Source organism: Solanum tuberosum, unplaced genomic scaffold (assembly GCF_000226075.1).
Source record: "Solanum tuberosum cultivar DM 1-3 516 R44 unplaced genomic scaffold, SolTub_3.0 scf00093, whole genome shotgun sequence".
NCBI classification, from domain to species: Eukaryota; Viridiplantae; Streptophyta; class Magnoliopsida; order Solanales; family Solanaceae; genus Solanum; species Solanum tuberosum.
In genome coordinates this window covers 143,535-157,726 of record NW_006239018.1, presented here as the reverse complement: position 1 = coordinate 157,726, position 14,192 = coordinate 143,535, and the positions used below count along the sequence as shown (strand labels likewise).

Sequence of the window (14,192 nt, the reverse complement as noted above, 5' to 3'; positions counted from 1 at the left end):
AAATGAACTTTTCCAAGATTTTTGTCAAGTTTGAGTAGCAATCTATAGCTAATCAAAATGTAAGGAGTCCTTAAGTGTGGAGTGGTTGATTGAGAGTCTTCGGACTTAGATTGCCTTCGATTTTTACAAGTGTATACTCACCCCATCTTGCTTACAATAGATATAGGGAAAAATAAAAAAACTTCATTATAACTTTTTTTTCACAATAACAAAAAATAATTAAATGTCACTTTCAATTTGTGCATTTTGCAATGAACAACAAATAATGCGAAAAAAAAAGGGGGAAATGTTGAAAAAATTAGAAAGAGAATAAAGTGAACTTTAATTAAAAAATATATATAAAAGGATTGATTAAGGATTTAATAGTCTTTTCAATATTTTTTTTTACTGTTGGGACCCTCGAATTTACCTCTGATGCGCCTCATTTGAGTGTATTTCATGCATTTTGCCAGGTAGGATTCAAGTGTTTTTTTGTTTAAGTTTTGGATAGTTAATATGCCTACTTGTGCAGTGACAAAATTAAATGTCAAAGTTATAATTTGAAGCCAAGTTAAAGATCCAATTGATGTATTATGCCTGAATTTGAGTTATAATTCTATAGTTGAGTGAAAAAAACCCCAGGTGTTTTAAGTTGTAATAAAAGAATAATCGTTGTAGGAGCCAACTCACTTGTTGTAAGTTATTTTCATCTTATATGAATAATATAATAAAATGCATTATCCAATTTCATACCCTTTAAGTTCCATTACGGAATAATTTTTTATTGTCAACTACTTTTTTCAATTATTTCTATAAATTGAAGTGATATGATAATGTGTGATAGAAATAACACTAACCAATCACTTTTCCTTTTCGATCACATATTTATGAAAAAAATGTCATAATCATAAAATTTTACTTCTGAAATTTGAAACTCTGAGAATGGACATTGATTGTGTAAAGTTTGGCCTACAAACATCTCAATACATGAAATCTTTAAAAAGTGTTCCACTCACATGGTAGCAAACAATTATACGATTGAAGATGAAGATTATTAAGTTTTCCCCTTAACGACATAAGATTCTTGTATCAGTTCTACCTCTTGACGACGACATATAAGATTGATCAAATTCTATAGAGTCTACCAACATGGGTTGTGGTGCAGTGGTGAGACTGCTTCACCCTTAACCAGAGGTTTCGAGTTTGAGCCCTAGGTTTGAAAAAAATCATGTTGGGAGCGCCACCCTTGAATGGATCATGCAGTGCGCCATCCAGATTTAGTCAAGGCTCTAATGTAGGCTCCAAACACCGGGTGGAAAACTAAAAAAAAACAAAAATAACTCTAATCATAAATTTTTTGGATCAGTTCCACCCCTTACTGACGGAATATAAGATTGATCAAATTCTATCAAGCCCGACTCATAGGATCAATGATCATTATCAAAAAAAGACTGGCAAGCAAAAGGTATTTGTTGACAATGCCATAACAGAATTTAACATTCAAATAACTTGAACCAATAATCTTTTCCTGTTACAGGCAAAAAAGGATTAAAGATTACACGCTTAGTTAACTCTAACCCAAGGGAAAAAGATTATTACCTGCATTGTGTAGTCACCTTTTAGCATGGAGCAGGGGCGGCTCAACGTAATTCGGGGCCTAAAGCGAAATTTCAAATTGAGGCCTAAAATATAAACAAACTTCGTATACATATTTATTCAAATTTTATTTCTATAAGTAATAAGTTGACAAATATTGAATAAAGATAAGAGTTAGAACCATAGAATCTCAAGAAGTTGATGACTTGGTATACCCCATTTTAATATGCTTGACGTAATGCTTGAAACTAAAATTTAAAAATAAATAAAAAAGAATTTGTAATACACTTTGTTCAACACTTTTCACTATTAATTCTTATTTTTAACAAAGTACAAAGGATGTTCAAGTGGGTAAAATAATATATTTTTAAAATATTATACTTTTAATCATAAAAAACTAATTTTTTCTATAAAAATTTTAACACGTAATTTATTCTTGACAAAAAATTGGGGCCCCCATAATTTGGGGGCCTAAGGCGTAAGCCTTATTTTATAAAGCATAGAGCCGCCCCTGGCATGGAGTATACTAATAATGCCATCATTATTGCAATATTTACAGACTGGAGAGGATCAACAGACGACACCTTCTGCCTACATTGTTATAAAAGATCACGCACAAGATCATGATTCCTTTAGATTTATTTTTTCTTCCTTGAAGAAATAAGCACACAGGAATGTACCGTGTCTGTATTAGTAACTTGAATGTGAAATTTGAGTGAACATTACGAGTTAAAAGGGGAAAGAGTTGGTTTGGTCCTTGTGGAATCAAAATTAATGGAAGATGAATTAATATAAAGATTTGGTAGGAAGATAATTAGTACAAAATAAAAGGTCAAGATAGTATCTTGATAGGTGAAATTTAGGTAATTCATAAAATTGTTTCACATGTTTAATCTTGACATTTTTTGACACAAGAAGAGAAAATGGTCAAAAGCCCTCCCAATCTATAGCCGGATTTTCAACTACACACTCATACTTTACGGGGTCCTATTACCCCTGGACATTTTAAAAGTAGAATATATAACCCCTTAATAACTCACCCCCAGATTTGTATTAAGTAGTGATGGACACGTGCCCGCCACGTAATATATATATATATATATATTATATTTTAATATATAAAAATCAATTATTTTGTTTTCTTTATCTCCAAACATGGCATCAGCCACTGCTGAAGTTTTCTCCCATTGACCAAAATTTTTCATCAATTTTTATCTAAATTTCTCTCGATTCAACCTTCGAATATCCCCAGTTTTTTTCAATAATCGCCTAATAACCCTTCAAAATCTCCATTTCTACATCATTTCCTGCTTTTTCTCTTTGTATTGATGAAATTTCACTCAAAAATTTTGGAGATCAAATTTTTAGATGCAGTTAGTTTAGTTAAGTTTGGTAGAAATCTTTAAAATAAAGATTTTGTAAGATTTTTGTACTATTCAATTTTATTGTAGATTTGATAGTCAAAGCTTTATCAGATCTAAAAAAGGAAGATAGATGCAATACCTAACCATTTAAATTTTGTGTTTATGCTTGAATCTGCATCTCCTACTTTAAAATCTTGAAGCTACAAAGAAAGTGGCAATGGTGATTTAAGTGGTGGTTCACATGGTGCCGCCGCCGCTGCAGCCCATGTTACGTTGTTGCTGGTGTATCTTCTTTAAAGAGGAAGAAGAAAAGGAACGTTAAAATTAAAACGGAAAAGGGCCAAAAATACCCTTAGACTATTTGAAAAGGTTTAAATATACCCTTCATTTACCTATTGGGCTGAAAATACCCCTCAGTCTACCTTTTTGGTCCATTTCTACCCTTAAAACTAACACCCTTTTTAAAAAAATATTATTATTATTATTATTATTATTTATTACGTGGCATTTTCTTATTGGATAAATTAAACCCCAAACCATTTAATTTCTCTCTGCCCACTCTGACCCATTCCAGTGCTCACAACCCAGAACCCAATTAAAAGACCCATGGATATTGATCGCTCATTTTTCTCCCTTCAACCCTAATAGCTCTTTCTTCTTCCCTCTTTTTTATTTAACAATTTCAACACCAACCTGCCTTATTCACCATTCTACCAAACTAGACCAAAACAGCAGCAAAACAACATCTAAACTCTACCAGAAAAACTACATCAGAACTGGTAAAAAAAACTCTACCAGCAAAACTACACCAAACTCTACGAAAATTGCACCTAACTATAACAAAACAGAGGCAAAACGACACTTAGATTCTACCAAAAACTAAACCAAAGAAGAAGAAAAAAAGCCTGTGGCACAAAGGCAACAAAAGTGCACCATAACGAGATAAAAAAATTGAACCAAAATTCGATACTAAACTGCACCAAAACGTGGTCCAAAAATGAAAACAAATTTGGTTCAAATTTACTTCATTAACAATGGAAATACATTATAATGAAACTTGCTAATCATACCAATTCCTAAAACATAAGAACATTAACCAAACTTAATACAATTTCACTCTAAGCTTGAAACTTTCCCCTCTAAGATAGATGCATAATTCAAATCTGTCAATTTAGCCATATCATTCACCGTCTAATTCTTTAACATGTTCCATTCTTGACAAGGGCATCCAACGACTTTTTTAACTGTGTATAAACATTGTCACATGAAGTGAAAAGTTTTTTTATTATGTTGCCATTCCAATAACAACCATTCGTCTCATAGCGACAACATTTATAGAACCTACGACCACAATGTCGCAGTCGTAAAAAATTGACAACCATTCTGCAATGACATACGAGGGCTCTTCTTAATCACGACAAGAAGCAGAAGAATATTCAAACATTTGAAGGAAACTAATTTGATTTGAAATTAGTGTTGAAATTGTTAAATAAAAAAAGAGGGAAGAAGAAAGAGCTATTATGGCGATCAATATCCATGGGTCTTTTAATTGGGTTCTGGGTTGTGAGCACTGGAATGGGTCAGAATGGGTAAAGAGAAATTAAATGATTTGGGGTTTAATTTATCCAATAATAAAATGCCACGTAATAAATATATATTTTTAAAATGGGGTGTTAGTTTTAAGGGTAGAAATGGGCCAAAAAGGTGGACTGAAGGGTATTTTTAGCCTAATAGGTGGATGAAGGGAATATTTAAACCTTTTCAAATAGTTTAAGGGTATTTTTGGCCCTTTTCCGAAATTAAAATAAATAAATAAAAGGAACATCAAAAATAGAAAATTAATAATGAAATAAAAGAAACACTTATAAAGTTGAAGTTTTATTATTTGTTTTTGTTCTCACTCTCTCAAAGAGAGTGAACTACACATTATTTGCCACCTCAGCACCTAAGGAGTAAATAACTCTATTTTAAAATAATTTAAGGGGTAATAGGACCACTCTAAAGTATGAGTATGTATTTGAGAATCCGGCTATAGGTTGGGGGGGCTTTTGACTATCTTCTCACACAATAATTTATTCCTATAAATAGGTAGCTCTTAATTCATTTTCAAAACATCCTCTCACTTGTCTTCTCACCTTCTAAGACATTTGATCTTTTCTCTTGTAGTACTTTACTTGTATTCTTTGTAGAGTGAAATAAAACATTGGTGCAGTTGTTCTTTGGTGGACGTAGGATCATTTTGTTCTTCCTTATTCTTTATTTTCACGTTTTCGCTAACAAATTTGTACCATTGTCAACATTTAGTTCCCCAACTTGAACCAAACTGCAATTAATCGATTGCACTACAGCTTCCGCTTCCTTTAAAAGACATGCAAGTTCATCAACTACAACCTTCGCTGCAATTAAATAAACTGAACTCCAAATCCAATTGGAAAATGTTCACTTAACATAAAAACTGTAATAAATGAAATTATTCTATGCAGGGTAATTCGAATAACAAACAAACCAATAGTAGCGCCAAATAAGCTCTGAGTAAACCCAGATTAACATTGTTTTCTGGGTGAGGAAGATCTTGCATAGAGGCAACAATTTCCTTTGTTTTCTTGATGAAGAAATTTGTCTTTGGGATGTAGAAGAACAATGGAAGGCCCTGAAAATAATGGGTCTAGCGCTTATGTGCTCAACTCGAGGCAAGCACCAGGCCTGCAATGAGGGATGTCTCTTGTCGAGTTAAATCATAGATGTCATTTAGCAGTGAAAGCATATAAGAAAATCAGATCAGGAGAGTACAATAATAGTCCTTGAAGAATTAATCAGAATTCATAGAAAGGAAAAATGCAAGAGGTGCAAGAATAAACTGGAAGGTCTAGTGCAAGTGACAAATAGATGAAAGACATACCTCAGTAACAAAACTGCAACACCAGAGCATAATACAATGTGCACCACCTATAATTATCAGAGCCCAGAAGCACAACTAAAACATACCAGATTCCTGTTCCTATATTTTCTATCTAGTTGATTTGGACGTGCATTACAAGCCAATCCCCACAAGATGCTGACTAGTTTCACGTTAAAATTATTCACCAGAATTTGCATTGGACATATTCATAAGGCAACACCACATATGCTGACACGTCTCGTATTCTAATAATAAAGCTCCATTCTGAGACAGATACACTAAATTTCCAAGCTTCTGCTCTTAGCAAGTACTCCTTTGTGCCAAAAGATTTGAGACGAACTCCAGGAATTTGATGCTTGCTCTAACACCAAAGCTAATGCAAGCAGCTCAAAAGAGGAACTATAAAACAGTAACCTCGTTAAAGAATAGCTAGGATAAGTGAAAACCAAATTTACAACAATGTAGTCCTACAGTGGGGTCTAGGGAGTGTAGAATATACACAAACCTTACCCCTACCTTGTGTGAGGTAAAGAGACTGTTTCCGATAGACTTTGCTACAATCTAGTCCTGATCTTACAGATTACTACATCACGGGTTCTAAAAAATTATTCAAAGACTTGAAAGAGAAACAGGAGAAAAAAGATGAGCTCTTGTTGGATTTTGATCAAACAAGATGATGGCAACACCAAATTACTTACCAGAAATTACCTTGAAATTGTTTTCATACGGCAACACCATATATGTTGACAAGTCCCAGTCTTGTAGAGCTGCAGCTTCCATTTTGGGGTCAATCCTCCCAATTCCCAACCTTCTTCCCTTAGCAAAGTGCACTTATGTGCCAAAAGATCGATCTTTAGTTGTTTTCCACTTAATTCTCAACTTCAGATTCTTTTAAGAATTGATACACTTGCAACAAGAGATGTAACCATCTCAGAATGATGTGCTTTTAGAGAATAATTAAAATGAGTTTATAAAAGAAATGTGTTTGGTATAGAGAAAAACATTTTTCAATTTTTACATGTTCGATTAGTCAATTTTTTTGGAAAACATTTTCCCGTCCCCACACCCCTACCCCCACCTCCACCTCCCTTTTTTGTCTAGATTATATTGAAGTGCTTTTAGGATAATATATTTTTTGCTTGCTCACAGAACACAAGAAATAAGCAGCAAACACACTTATTTTCCTTCCTACCAAACACACCTAAAGACAGGCTAAAGTTTCTTCTAATCAAAATTGAAGAGAACTCTGAATCAATTTACATTCCAAACACAAGAAAATAAGCAGCAATTTCTAATGTTAGAGTTTTTCTAAGATCTAAAAAATGCGGAAGTCCATGCAGTTGAAAACTAGAAGATTCGATGGTACAGAAGCAATTAGAAACGAGGAAACAGAAAAAAAGTGAAATTACGAATGACATTGCACCAGTTGATTGATGGAGTCATGAGAATCAAAAGCAAACTCATCTTATAGAAGACAATAATAATTACTGCATCTGAAATACTTACAATTTCATTTCTGAACATAAATATTTGATTGATATAATCTCCTCAAGGGAAAATCAAGCATGGAAGTTAATTGGAGGGAAGAGGGGCAACAGAGCTCAAGGCCAAAATATGTGTAAATTTTTAGATCCAATTTGTTTCTCATAAACCTCAATTTTCATTTATTTTTTTTGTATTGTATTTCGTCCATTTAAAAAGGAATGTTTCGGAAATGTATCAAGGAAATGTGGACTCTCTCTGAGTGGGTTGAAGACCTGAAATGCGCATGGCCGACAGACAATAAAATAATCGCAGTATGGATCTAAAAACGTGCTGTATTATATTAAAAAAAAAAAACTGACAGAGACTGACTCCCTCATTAAGAATTATTGAACAACCAGCCAAAGCAAAGCATTAAATATTCTCCTATTTTGGTTGTTTCCTAAGTCATTCATTACCAAATACCACACTAATTAAGCATATGATTAGCTGAGGACACATATTATGAAACAACATTCTCTGGCGCCTCAGCCCAAAAATTAGTTCTTGAACTAGCAGCTCAGTGTTTTAAGAGGTCAGAGATGTTCTTGTTTCTGGTTAATTGCCTTTTCTTCTTTGCCAATTTATTTGCAGTCTTTTCGACCTCATCGCCTCAAGATTCTGTTCATCTACTTGGGTTTCACAGCAGTCTTCCAGAGCTCTCTCAACAATTGCTCCCTTGGAATCAGTCTGTCTCACACTGCCGATGGAAAGGTGTTACCTGCTATTCAGACATAACTTCTCATGTCAAATCATTGATTCTAACAGACTTATTGCTACCTGGAACCTTGGACAAGGCCTTTCCTAATCTCTGCCGTCTTCCTCGCTTGGTTTCTCTTGATCTCAGTGGCAACCATTTCACTGGTGGCATCCCTGATATGCTTGCTAACTGCAGCCAACTTGACACGATTCTACTCAATGAAAACAGATTTTCAGGATCCATCCCACCAGAGATTTTCAAATCAAGCAAACTCATAAAACTTGATTTGGGTTTAAACCAGCTCACTGGCACTATTCCCTCTGAGGTAAGCCTTTCTACAAACCTTCAACATCTCGGGCTGTGGAACAATTTCCTTAGTGGAAATATTCCAAAAGAGCTATTTGATTTGCCAAACTTGACACATCTCCACCTCTACACAAACGAGCTGACAGGACCTCTACCCGACTTCCCATTCTCGTGCTCCCTTTCCGAGTTCTTTATTTATGAGAACCGGTTCTCAGGTTCTTTGCCAATTACCCTAGGCAATTGTCACAACCTTACTTCATTCTCTGCATCATCTGCTCATCTTGGAGGAGTTATTTCACCAGAGGTTTTTAGGGACCTTTCAAATCTTGAATTTCTCTATTTGGATGAGAACAACTTTGAAGGGGGAATTCCTGAGACCTTATGGGATGGGAGCTTACAAGAGTTAGCTCTTTCCTTGAATAAATTTAATGGTAGTATATCCGAAAAGATTGGTGGTTCTCTTCAGATAAATTACATTGATTTGTCAGTTAACAAATTAACTGGTCAGCTTCCAAGATCAGTTGGACGTCTGAAGAATCTGAACAAGCTTTTTCTGTATGATAACATGCTTAGTGGTTCATTACCAGCAGAACTTGGGAACTGCACTTCTCTTGTTGCGATAAGTCTCGCCACTAACTTCATCGGTGGGGAAATTCCTCAAGAGCTCTGCAACCTTCACTCCCTAATAAAATTTCAAGTGTACGGAAATCAAATTCAGGGCCAAATTCCAGAATGCATTGGCAGAATAAGTGGACTGGAGGAGCTGGATCTTAGTGAGAACCGATTGATCGGCAAGATACCACCTGGAATCACAAATATGACGAAACTTGTGTTACTCTCTTTGGCTCATAATAATCTTACAGGGGAGGTACCACCTAATATTGGAAAAAACAATTTTCCTGGGTTATTTAAGGTTGATTTAGGTTATAATAACTTCAGTGGACCAATTCCTTCTGAACTATGTAATGGCAACAGGCTTGGAGTCCTGGTTCTTGAAAACAACAGTTTTAATGGAAGCTTCCCAACATATATAGCAAAATGTGAATCCCTCTATAGGGTAAAAGTCCCCAACAACAATCTGCAGGGGAGTATTCCTGACTACATTGAAAAGAATGAGAACATCTCTTACTTGAATGTTCGGGGAAATATGCTTGCGGGAAGGATTCCAGCAGCATTTGGTTATTGGACCAATCTTTCAACGATTGATCTTTCAGAGAATATGTTTTCTGGTTCCATACCTGCCCAAATTGGGAAGCTGCAAAATCTTGTAAGACTGAACATTTCTTCAAACAGACTGACAGGAAAAATTCCTCTTCAGTTAAGTTACTCTGCGAAACTGGAAGAGTTGGATCTCAGCAACAACAATCTTTCGGGAAGAATTCCGAAAGAAATTGCATCATCTTTAGTACTGACAAATCTTCTACTCCAGGACAACAAACTTTCTGGTACTCTTCCAGACACTTTCTCCTCCTCACAAAAGCTTGTAAAGTTGCAGCTCGGGGACAACTTGCTTGAAGGCTCAATTCCATGCAGTCTGAGTAAACTTAGGGAACCTAATGTTGCACTGAATCTGAGCATGAATAAGTTTAGTGGTCAAATTCCTAAGTGTCTGAGCAATCTAGACAATTTAGAAATCCTTGATATATCAAGCAACAACTTGTCTGGAGCAATACCATCAGAAATGGACAAGATGAGGTCCCTTTCGTTTCTCAACATATCATTTAATAACTTTTCAGGGAAGGTACCCATTTCATGGGGAAAACTATTAAGTTCACATCCAGGAACTTCCCAGGGAAATCCAGGACTCTGCTTATCAGACACTGAAAGTAGCAGCTGCAAGCATGTGAAAAAATCACAAAGAAACTGGAAGACCTTGGCTGGTGTAATTAGTGGATGTGTGTTTTCCGTGGCAGTCATAGCTGCGGCAATATACTTGCTAGTGACTCGGATTCAGCACCCTTCCCTGCTGAATAAGCATCGGCTCGTCAAGTATCATGCAAAAATTGAAGATCTGCCAGATCGTATAAATTTTGAGGACATTGTACGTGCAACAGAAGGCTGGAGCGAAAAATATGTAATTGGAAGAGGCAAGCATGGAACTGTTTATAAGATGGAATCTGCGAAATCCAAAAAGCTTTGGGCTGTCAAGAAGGTTGACTTAGCTCAGAGAGCATTCAGCGATGAAATGAGAAGCCTAAATTCTGTCAGACACCGCAATTTGGTAAGATTGGGAGGACACTGCACCAGACATGGATATGGCTTCATTCTAACAGAGTTTATCCCTGGAGGAACTCTTCATGATGTCCTTCACCAGAGAAAACCACCTGTAGTCCTGGACTGGGAGCCCCGCCATCGTATTGCTCTTGGTGTTGCTCAAGGTCTGTCTTACCTTCATCATGATTCTGTCCCTCAAATCATTCACAGAGATCTCAAATCAGATAATGTAATGCTGGATACTGAGATGGAGCCAAAGATTGGAGACTTCGGGATTGCTAAAACAGTATCAGACTCTGATGAAAACTCGACAAACTCCAAAATTGTTGGGACACTAGGATACATTGCTCCAGGTTAGCCACACGTTACTATGCTAGTCTTCAGTAATAATTTAGTTGGCAGATTACTTTTGATGATTTAATAAATTTTATTATTTTCTCCCCCGGTCCCCCCTCCTTCTCCTTGTCTGTCCATCAATTCAGAGAATGCGTACTCAGTTCAATTGACAGAGAAAAGTGATGTCTATAGCTATGGAGTTCTTCTACTGGAGCTCTTCTGCAGAAAAATGCCAGTAGACCCCAGCTTTGAAAAAGGATTAGACATTGTTTCCTGGGTGAGGAAAAACTTGCACAGAAGCGACAACAATTTCCTTCACTTGCTTGATGAAGAAATTAGTTTTTGGTACATAGAAGAACAATGGAAGGCCCTGAAAATGGTGTATCTAGCGCTTCAATGTGCTGAACTCGAGGCAAGCACCAGGCCTGCAATGAGGGATGTAGTAAGGTCTCTTGTCGAGTTAAATCATAGATGTAAAAGTGAAGAAATGAAACTTTGAATAGTGAAAGCCATAATCAACTTTTCCATATTCCAACGTCTTTTTTTTTCTTTGCTTACATAAAAATTGAACCATTTCTCGATTTGTGTGTGTCATCCTTGCATTCAAGGGCTAAATTCCAACATAACCTGATCGTGGGTGTTTCTGTTTAACTTTGTGACATCCACTGCAACATTATAGATTAAGAAAATGCATGACGTTTCAAATCAAATTTTGGTAAAAGCGGTTTTCGCATTCTAGCCATAGCTCTTTTCATAATGGATCACTGTCCTTAATCAACTTTTGCTTGTTACTTTCTCCAGCTGCTCCAAAATCTGAACAGTTTTGAGGTATCAAAATTAACAAGAGAGTACGAAAGAACAAAGGTTTGCTACAAGCTAGTACTTATCTTATGGACTATGACAATACGGATTATAAAAGAAAATAGCACTTCATATTCAGCAGAAAAAGATAAGCTTTTGTTGGATTTGGTCATAATAGTGATGACATCCACCTTACCAGTCTTCTTTGCATTCCAAACTTCCAGTGACTGAATTATTTTCACAAAAGAAAATAAAAATAGATATGATGAATAGAAATGGCTTATGGACAATCATTGTATATCATGCAAATACAGATACTTAAAAATAATGTAGATAAACCTCAGGTATGGGTTACCACAGGACTTCTAACAAGAATTGACAGAGGAATGGCAAATACACAGGAAAAACAGATGAGAGAGTACAATAATAGTCCTTGGAGAATTATTAATCAGAATTCAGTAGAAAGGAGATATGCAAGAGGTGAAAGAACAAACTGGCAGGACTACTGCAAGTGACAGATAGATGAAAGACATCCTCAGTAACGAAAACTGCAACACCGGAGCATAATACAGGGCACACCTAAATAATCATCAGGGTAGAAGAAGCCCAACTAAAACATTGCAGATTCCTGTTCCGGATATTTTATCTAGTTGATTTGGATGTGCATTACAAGCCAATCCCCACAAGATTTTGACTACATTTCAATCAAAAATTATTCACAGAATTTGCATTGGACATATTCACGCAGCAACACCACTTATGCTGATAAGTCTAAGACTTCTAGTAATAGAGCTTGCAACGTAGTCAGATCCACATTATAAAGAATCAAATCTCTACAATCTTTTTTATTAACACTATAAAGCCAACTTTTGCAAAAAGCTTGAGTTCTATACCTTGCTTACATTTTCTTGAAAAGAACTATTCCAACCAATCACGATAATGATAAATATATCCCTACATGAATATCTCAATGTAACATATATTTGTCATTATACCTACGTTATATGAATTATGAAACCTAGTAGTCAGGTTCCTAGACAATCTGCAATATATCCCTTAAGCTTCTTTTCACCTCAAACTATTTTGGTCAATCAATATTTTTGTACATGACAAGGAAACAAAATTTAAAGACAATATGATACACGAGGGTTTGCATATGATGAAGGATCAATGCCTAGTTGGGTGACATATGGAACCAACTAAACCTATTCCCAGAAACTTATTGAAGTCCATTGCCCCCCATAATGGGTGCTCAATCCCAGATCTTCTTTCAAAGTGAAACTGAAATTTGAGAAAACAATTAACTAGACTAACAAGGAAACATAAATTTAACAGCACAAACATGATTGAGGAGTAGAGATATTAGGAAGAGCAACAGTCCTCTCCCCGCACTCTAATTTTGAAATTCTAAGATAATAAAAGGGGCTGTCCGCTTATTAGAAAACTATACGTTGCCCTTAAAATCCAATACTCCGTCAAAAAAATAAGGCGAAATTAGGAACGGCGGTGGTACCTGAAGATCGATGGAGTCATCGGAATCAAAAGTCAATCGAAGACAATGCATAGCAGTAGCAACCATCCGCAGTGAATTGGGTGAAAGAGAGGACACTGGAGCTCTGGTGGAATTTTTTTGTAATACATACAAGATGTAACCAGGCTTTGCGCATGAAAATCAAAAGGACATATATTATCCTCCTTATATAGAAGGGAGAGTTGTGAAGGACCAACATGGCTGCAAAAGTTGTACCGTTGGCTGCAAAAGTTGTACCGTGCAATTTCAACAAATAGACAAGTAAGGGCATTTTCGTAATTTCAAGGCATAAATTGGTACTTCTTTCATAAGCCACCTGTTATTGCTTAGTGCAGTTTTTTTTCCAATAGTTAACTCATTCCCACTTTCTCCATTTCATTCTAGGTTATTCTTTCTGAAGCTCTTGAAATTGTAGAGAAAATACTATCAAACGTTCTTAATTTCTTTGATTTTTTCTTTATTTTGTCTATTTATTTACAGGAAATTAATAAATTTTGCGCTTTGCCATTGTTGAAATTTCCAAACACGCAGAAAGAGCAAATACAGTTCAGGTAACAATCTCTTTTCCAAGTTCAAATTTGAGTCGTATCATGTATGTGTGATTATTGCTCTGTTTCAGCTTCTCCTTGGGTTCTATCATTACCTTACCCTTATTATTACTCTTATTTAGAAGTGAGAGTTGGAAAGGACCAACATGGCTGCAAAAGTTGTACCGTTGGCTGCAAAAGTTGTACCGTGCAATTTCAACAAATAGACAAGTAAGGCCATTTTGGTAATTTCAAGGCATAAATTGGTACTTCTTTCATAAGCCACCTGTTATTGCTTAGTGCAGTTTTTTTCCAATAGTTAACTCATTCCCACTTTTTTCATTCTAGGTTATTCTTTCTAAAGCTCTTGAAATTGTAGAGAAAATACTATCAAACGTTCTTAATTTCTTTGATTTTT

General features: G+C 35.6%; 1 protein-coding gene and 2 long non-coding RNA genes across 3 annotated transcripts in view; 1 reads left to right on the top strand and 2 right to left on the bottom strand.

Moving 5' to 3' along the window:
* Positions 1–7,641: 7,641 nt before the first annotated feature.
* Positions 7,642–11,441, top strand: LOC102583295 (receptor-like protein kinase). Its single transcript, XM_006347436.2, has 2 exons — positions 7,642–10,932; positions 11,062–11,441. Exons 1-2 carry the CDS (start codon positions 7,902–7,904, stop codon positions 11,412–11,414), a joined length of 3,384 nt encoding a protein of 1,127 aa, XP_006347498.1. The 5' UTR covers positions 7,642–7,901; the 3' UTR covers positions 11,415–11,441.
* Positions 11,260–13,359, bottom strand: LOC107060686 (uncharacterized). Its single transcript, XR_001473463.1, has 3 exons — positions 13,230–13,359; positions 11,474–11,728; positions 11,260–11,340 (listed from the first exon to the last, which is right to left on the bottom strand). It is a non-coding gene; the product is annotated as an uncharacterized lncRNA (long non-coding RNA).
* A 353-nt stretch (positions 13,360–13,712) lies between these two features.
* Positions 13,713–14,192, bottom strand: part of LOC107060681 (uncharacterized) — a 1,343-nt gene continuing 863 nt past the window's right edge. The window contains exon 2 of the long non-coding RNA XR_001473459.1: positions 13,713–13,890. This is a non-coding gene — a long non-coding RNA (uncharacterized lncRNA). The remainder of the gene's footprint in view (positions 13,891–14,192) is intronic.

Excerpts from the sequence above, each read along its gene's own strand:
- LOC102583295 (XM_006347436.2), top strand. The coding sequence starts at position 7,902 with ATGTTCTTGTTTCTGGTTAATTGCCTTTTCTTCTTTGCCAATTTATTT. Across the intron at positions 10,933-11,061 it reads ACTAGGATACATTGCTCCAG|AGAATGCGTACTCAGTTCAA; the intron begins GTTAGCCACACG and ends CCATCAATTCAG.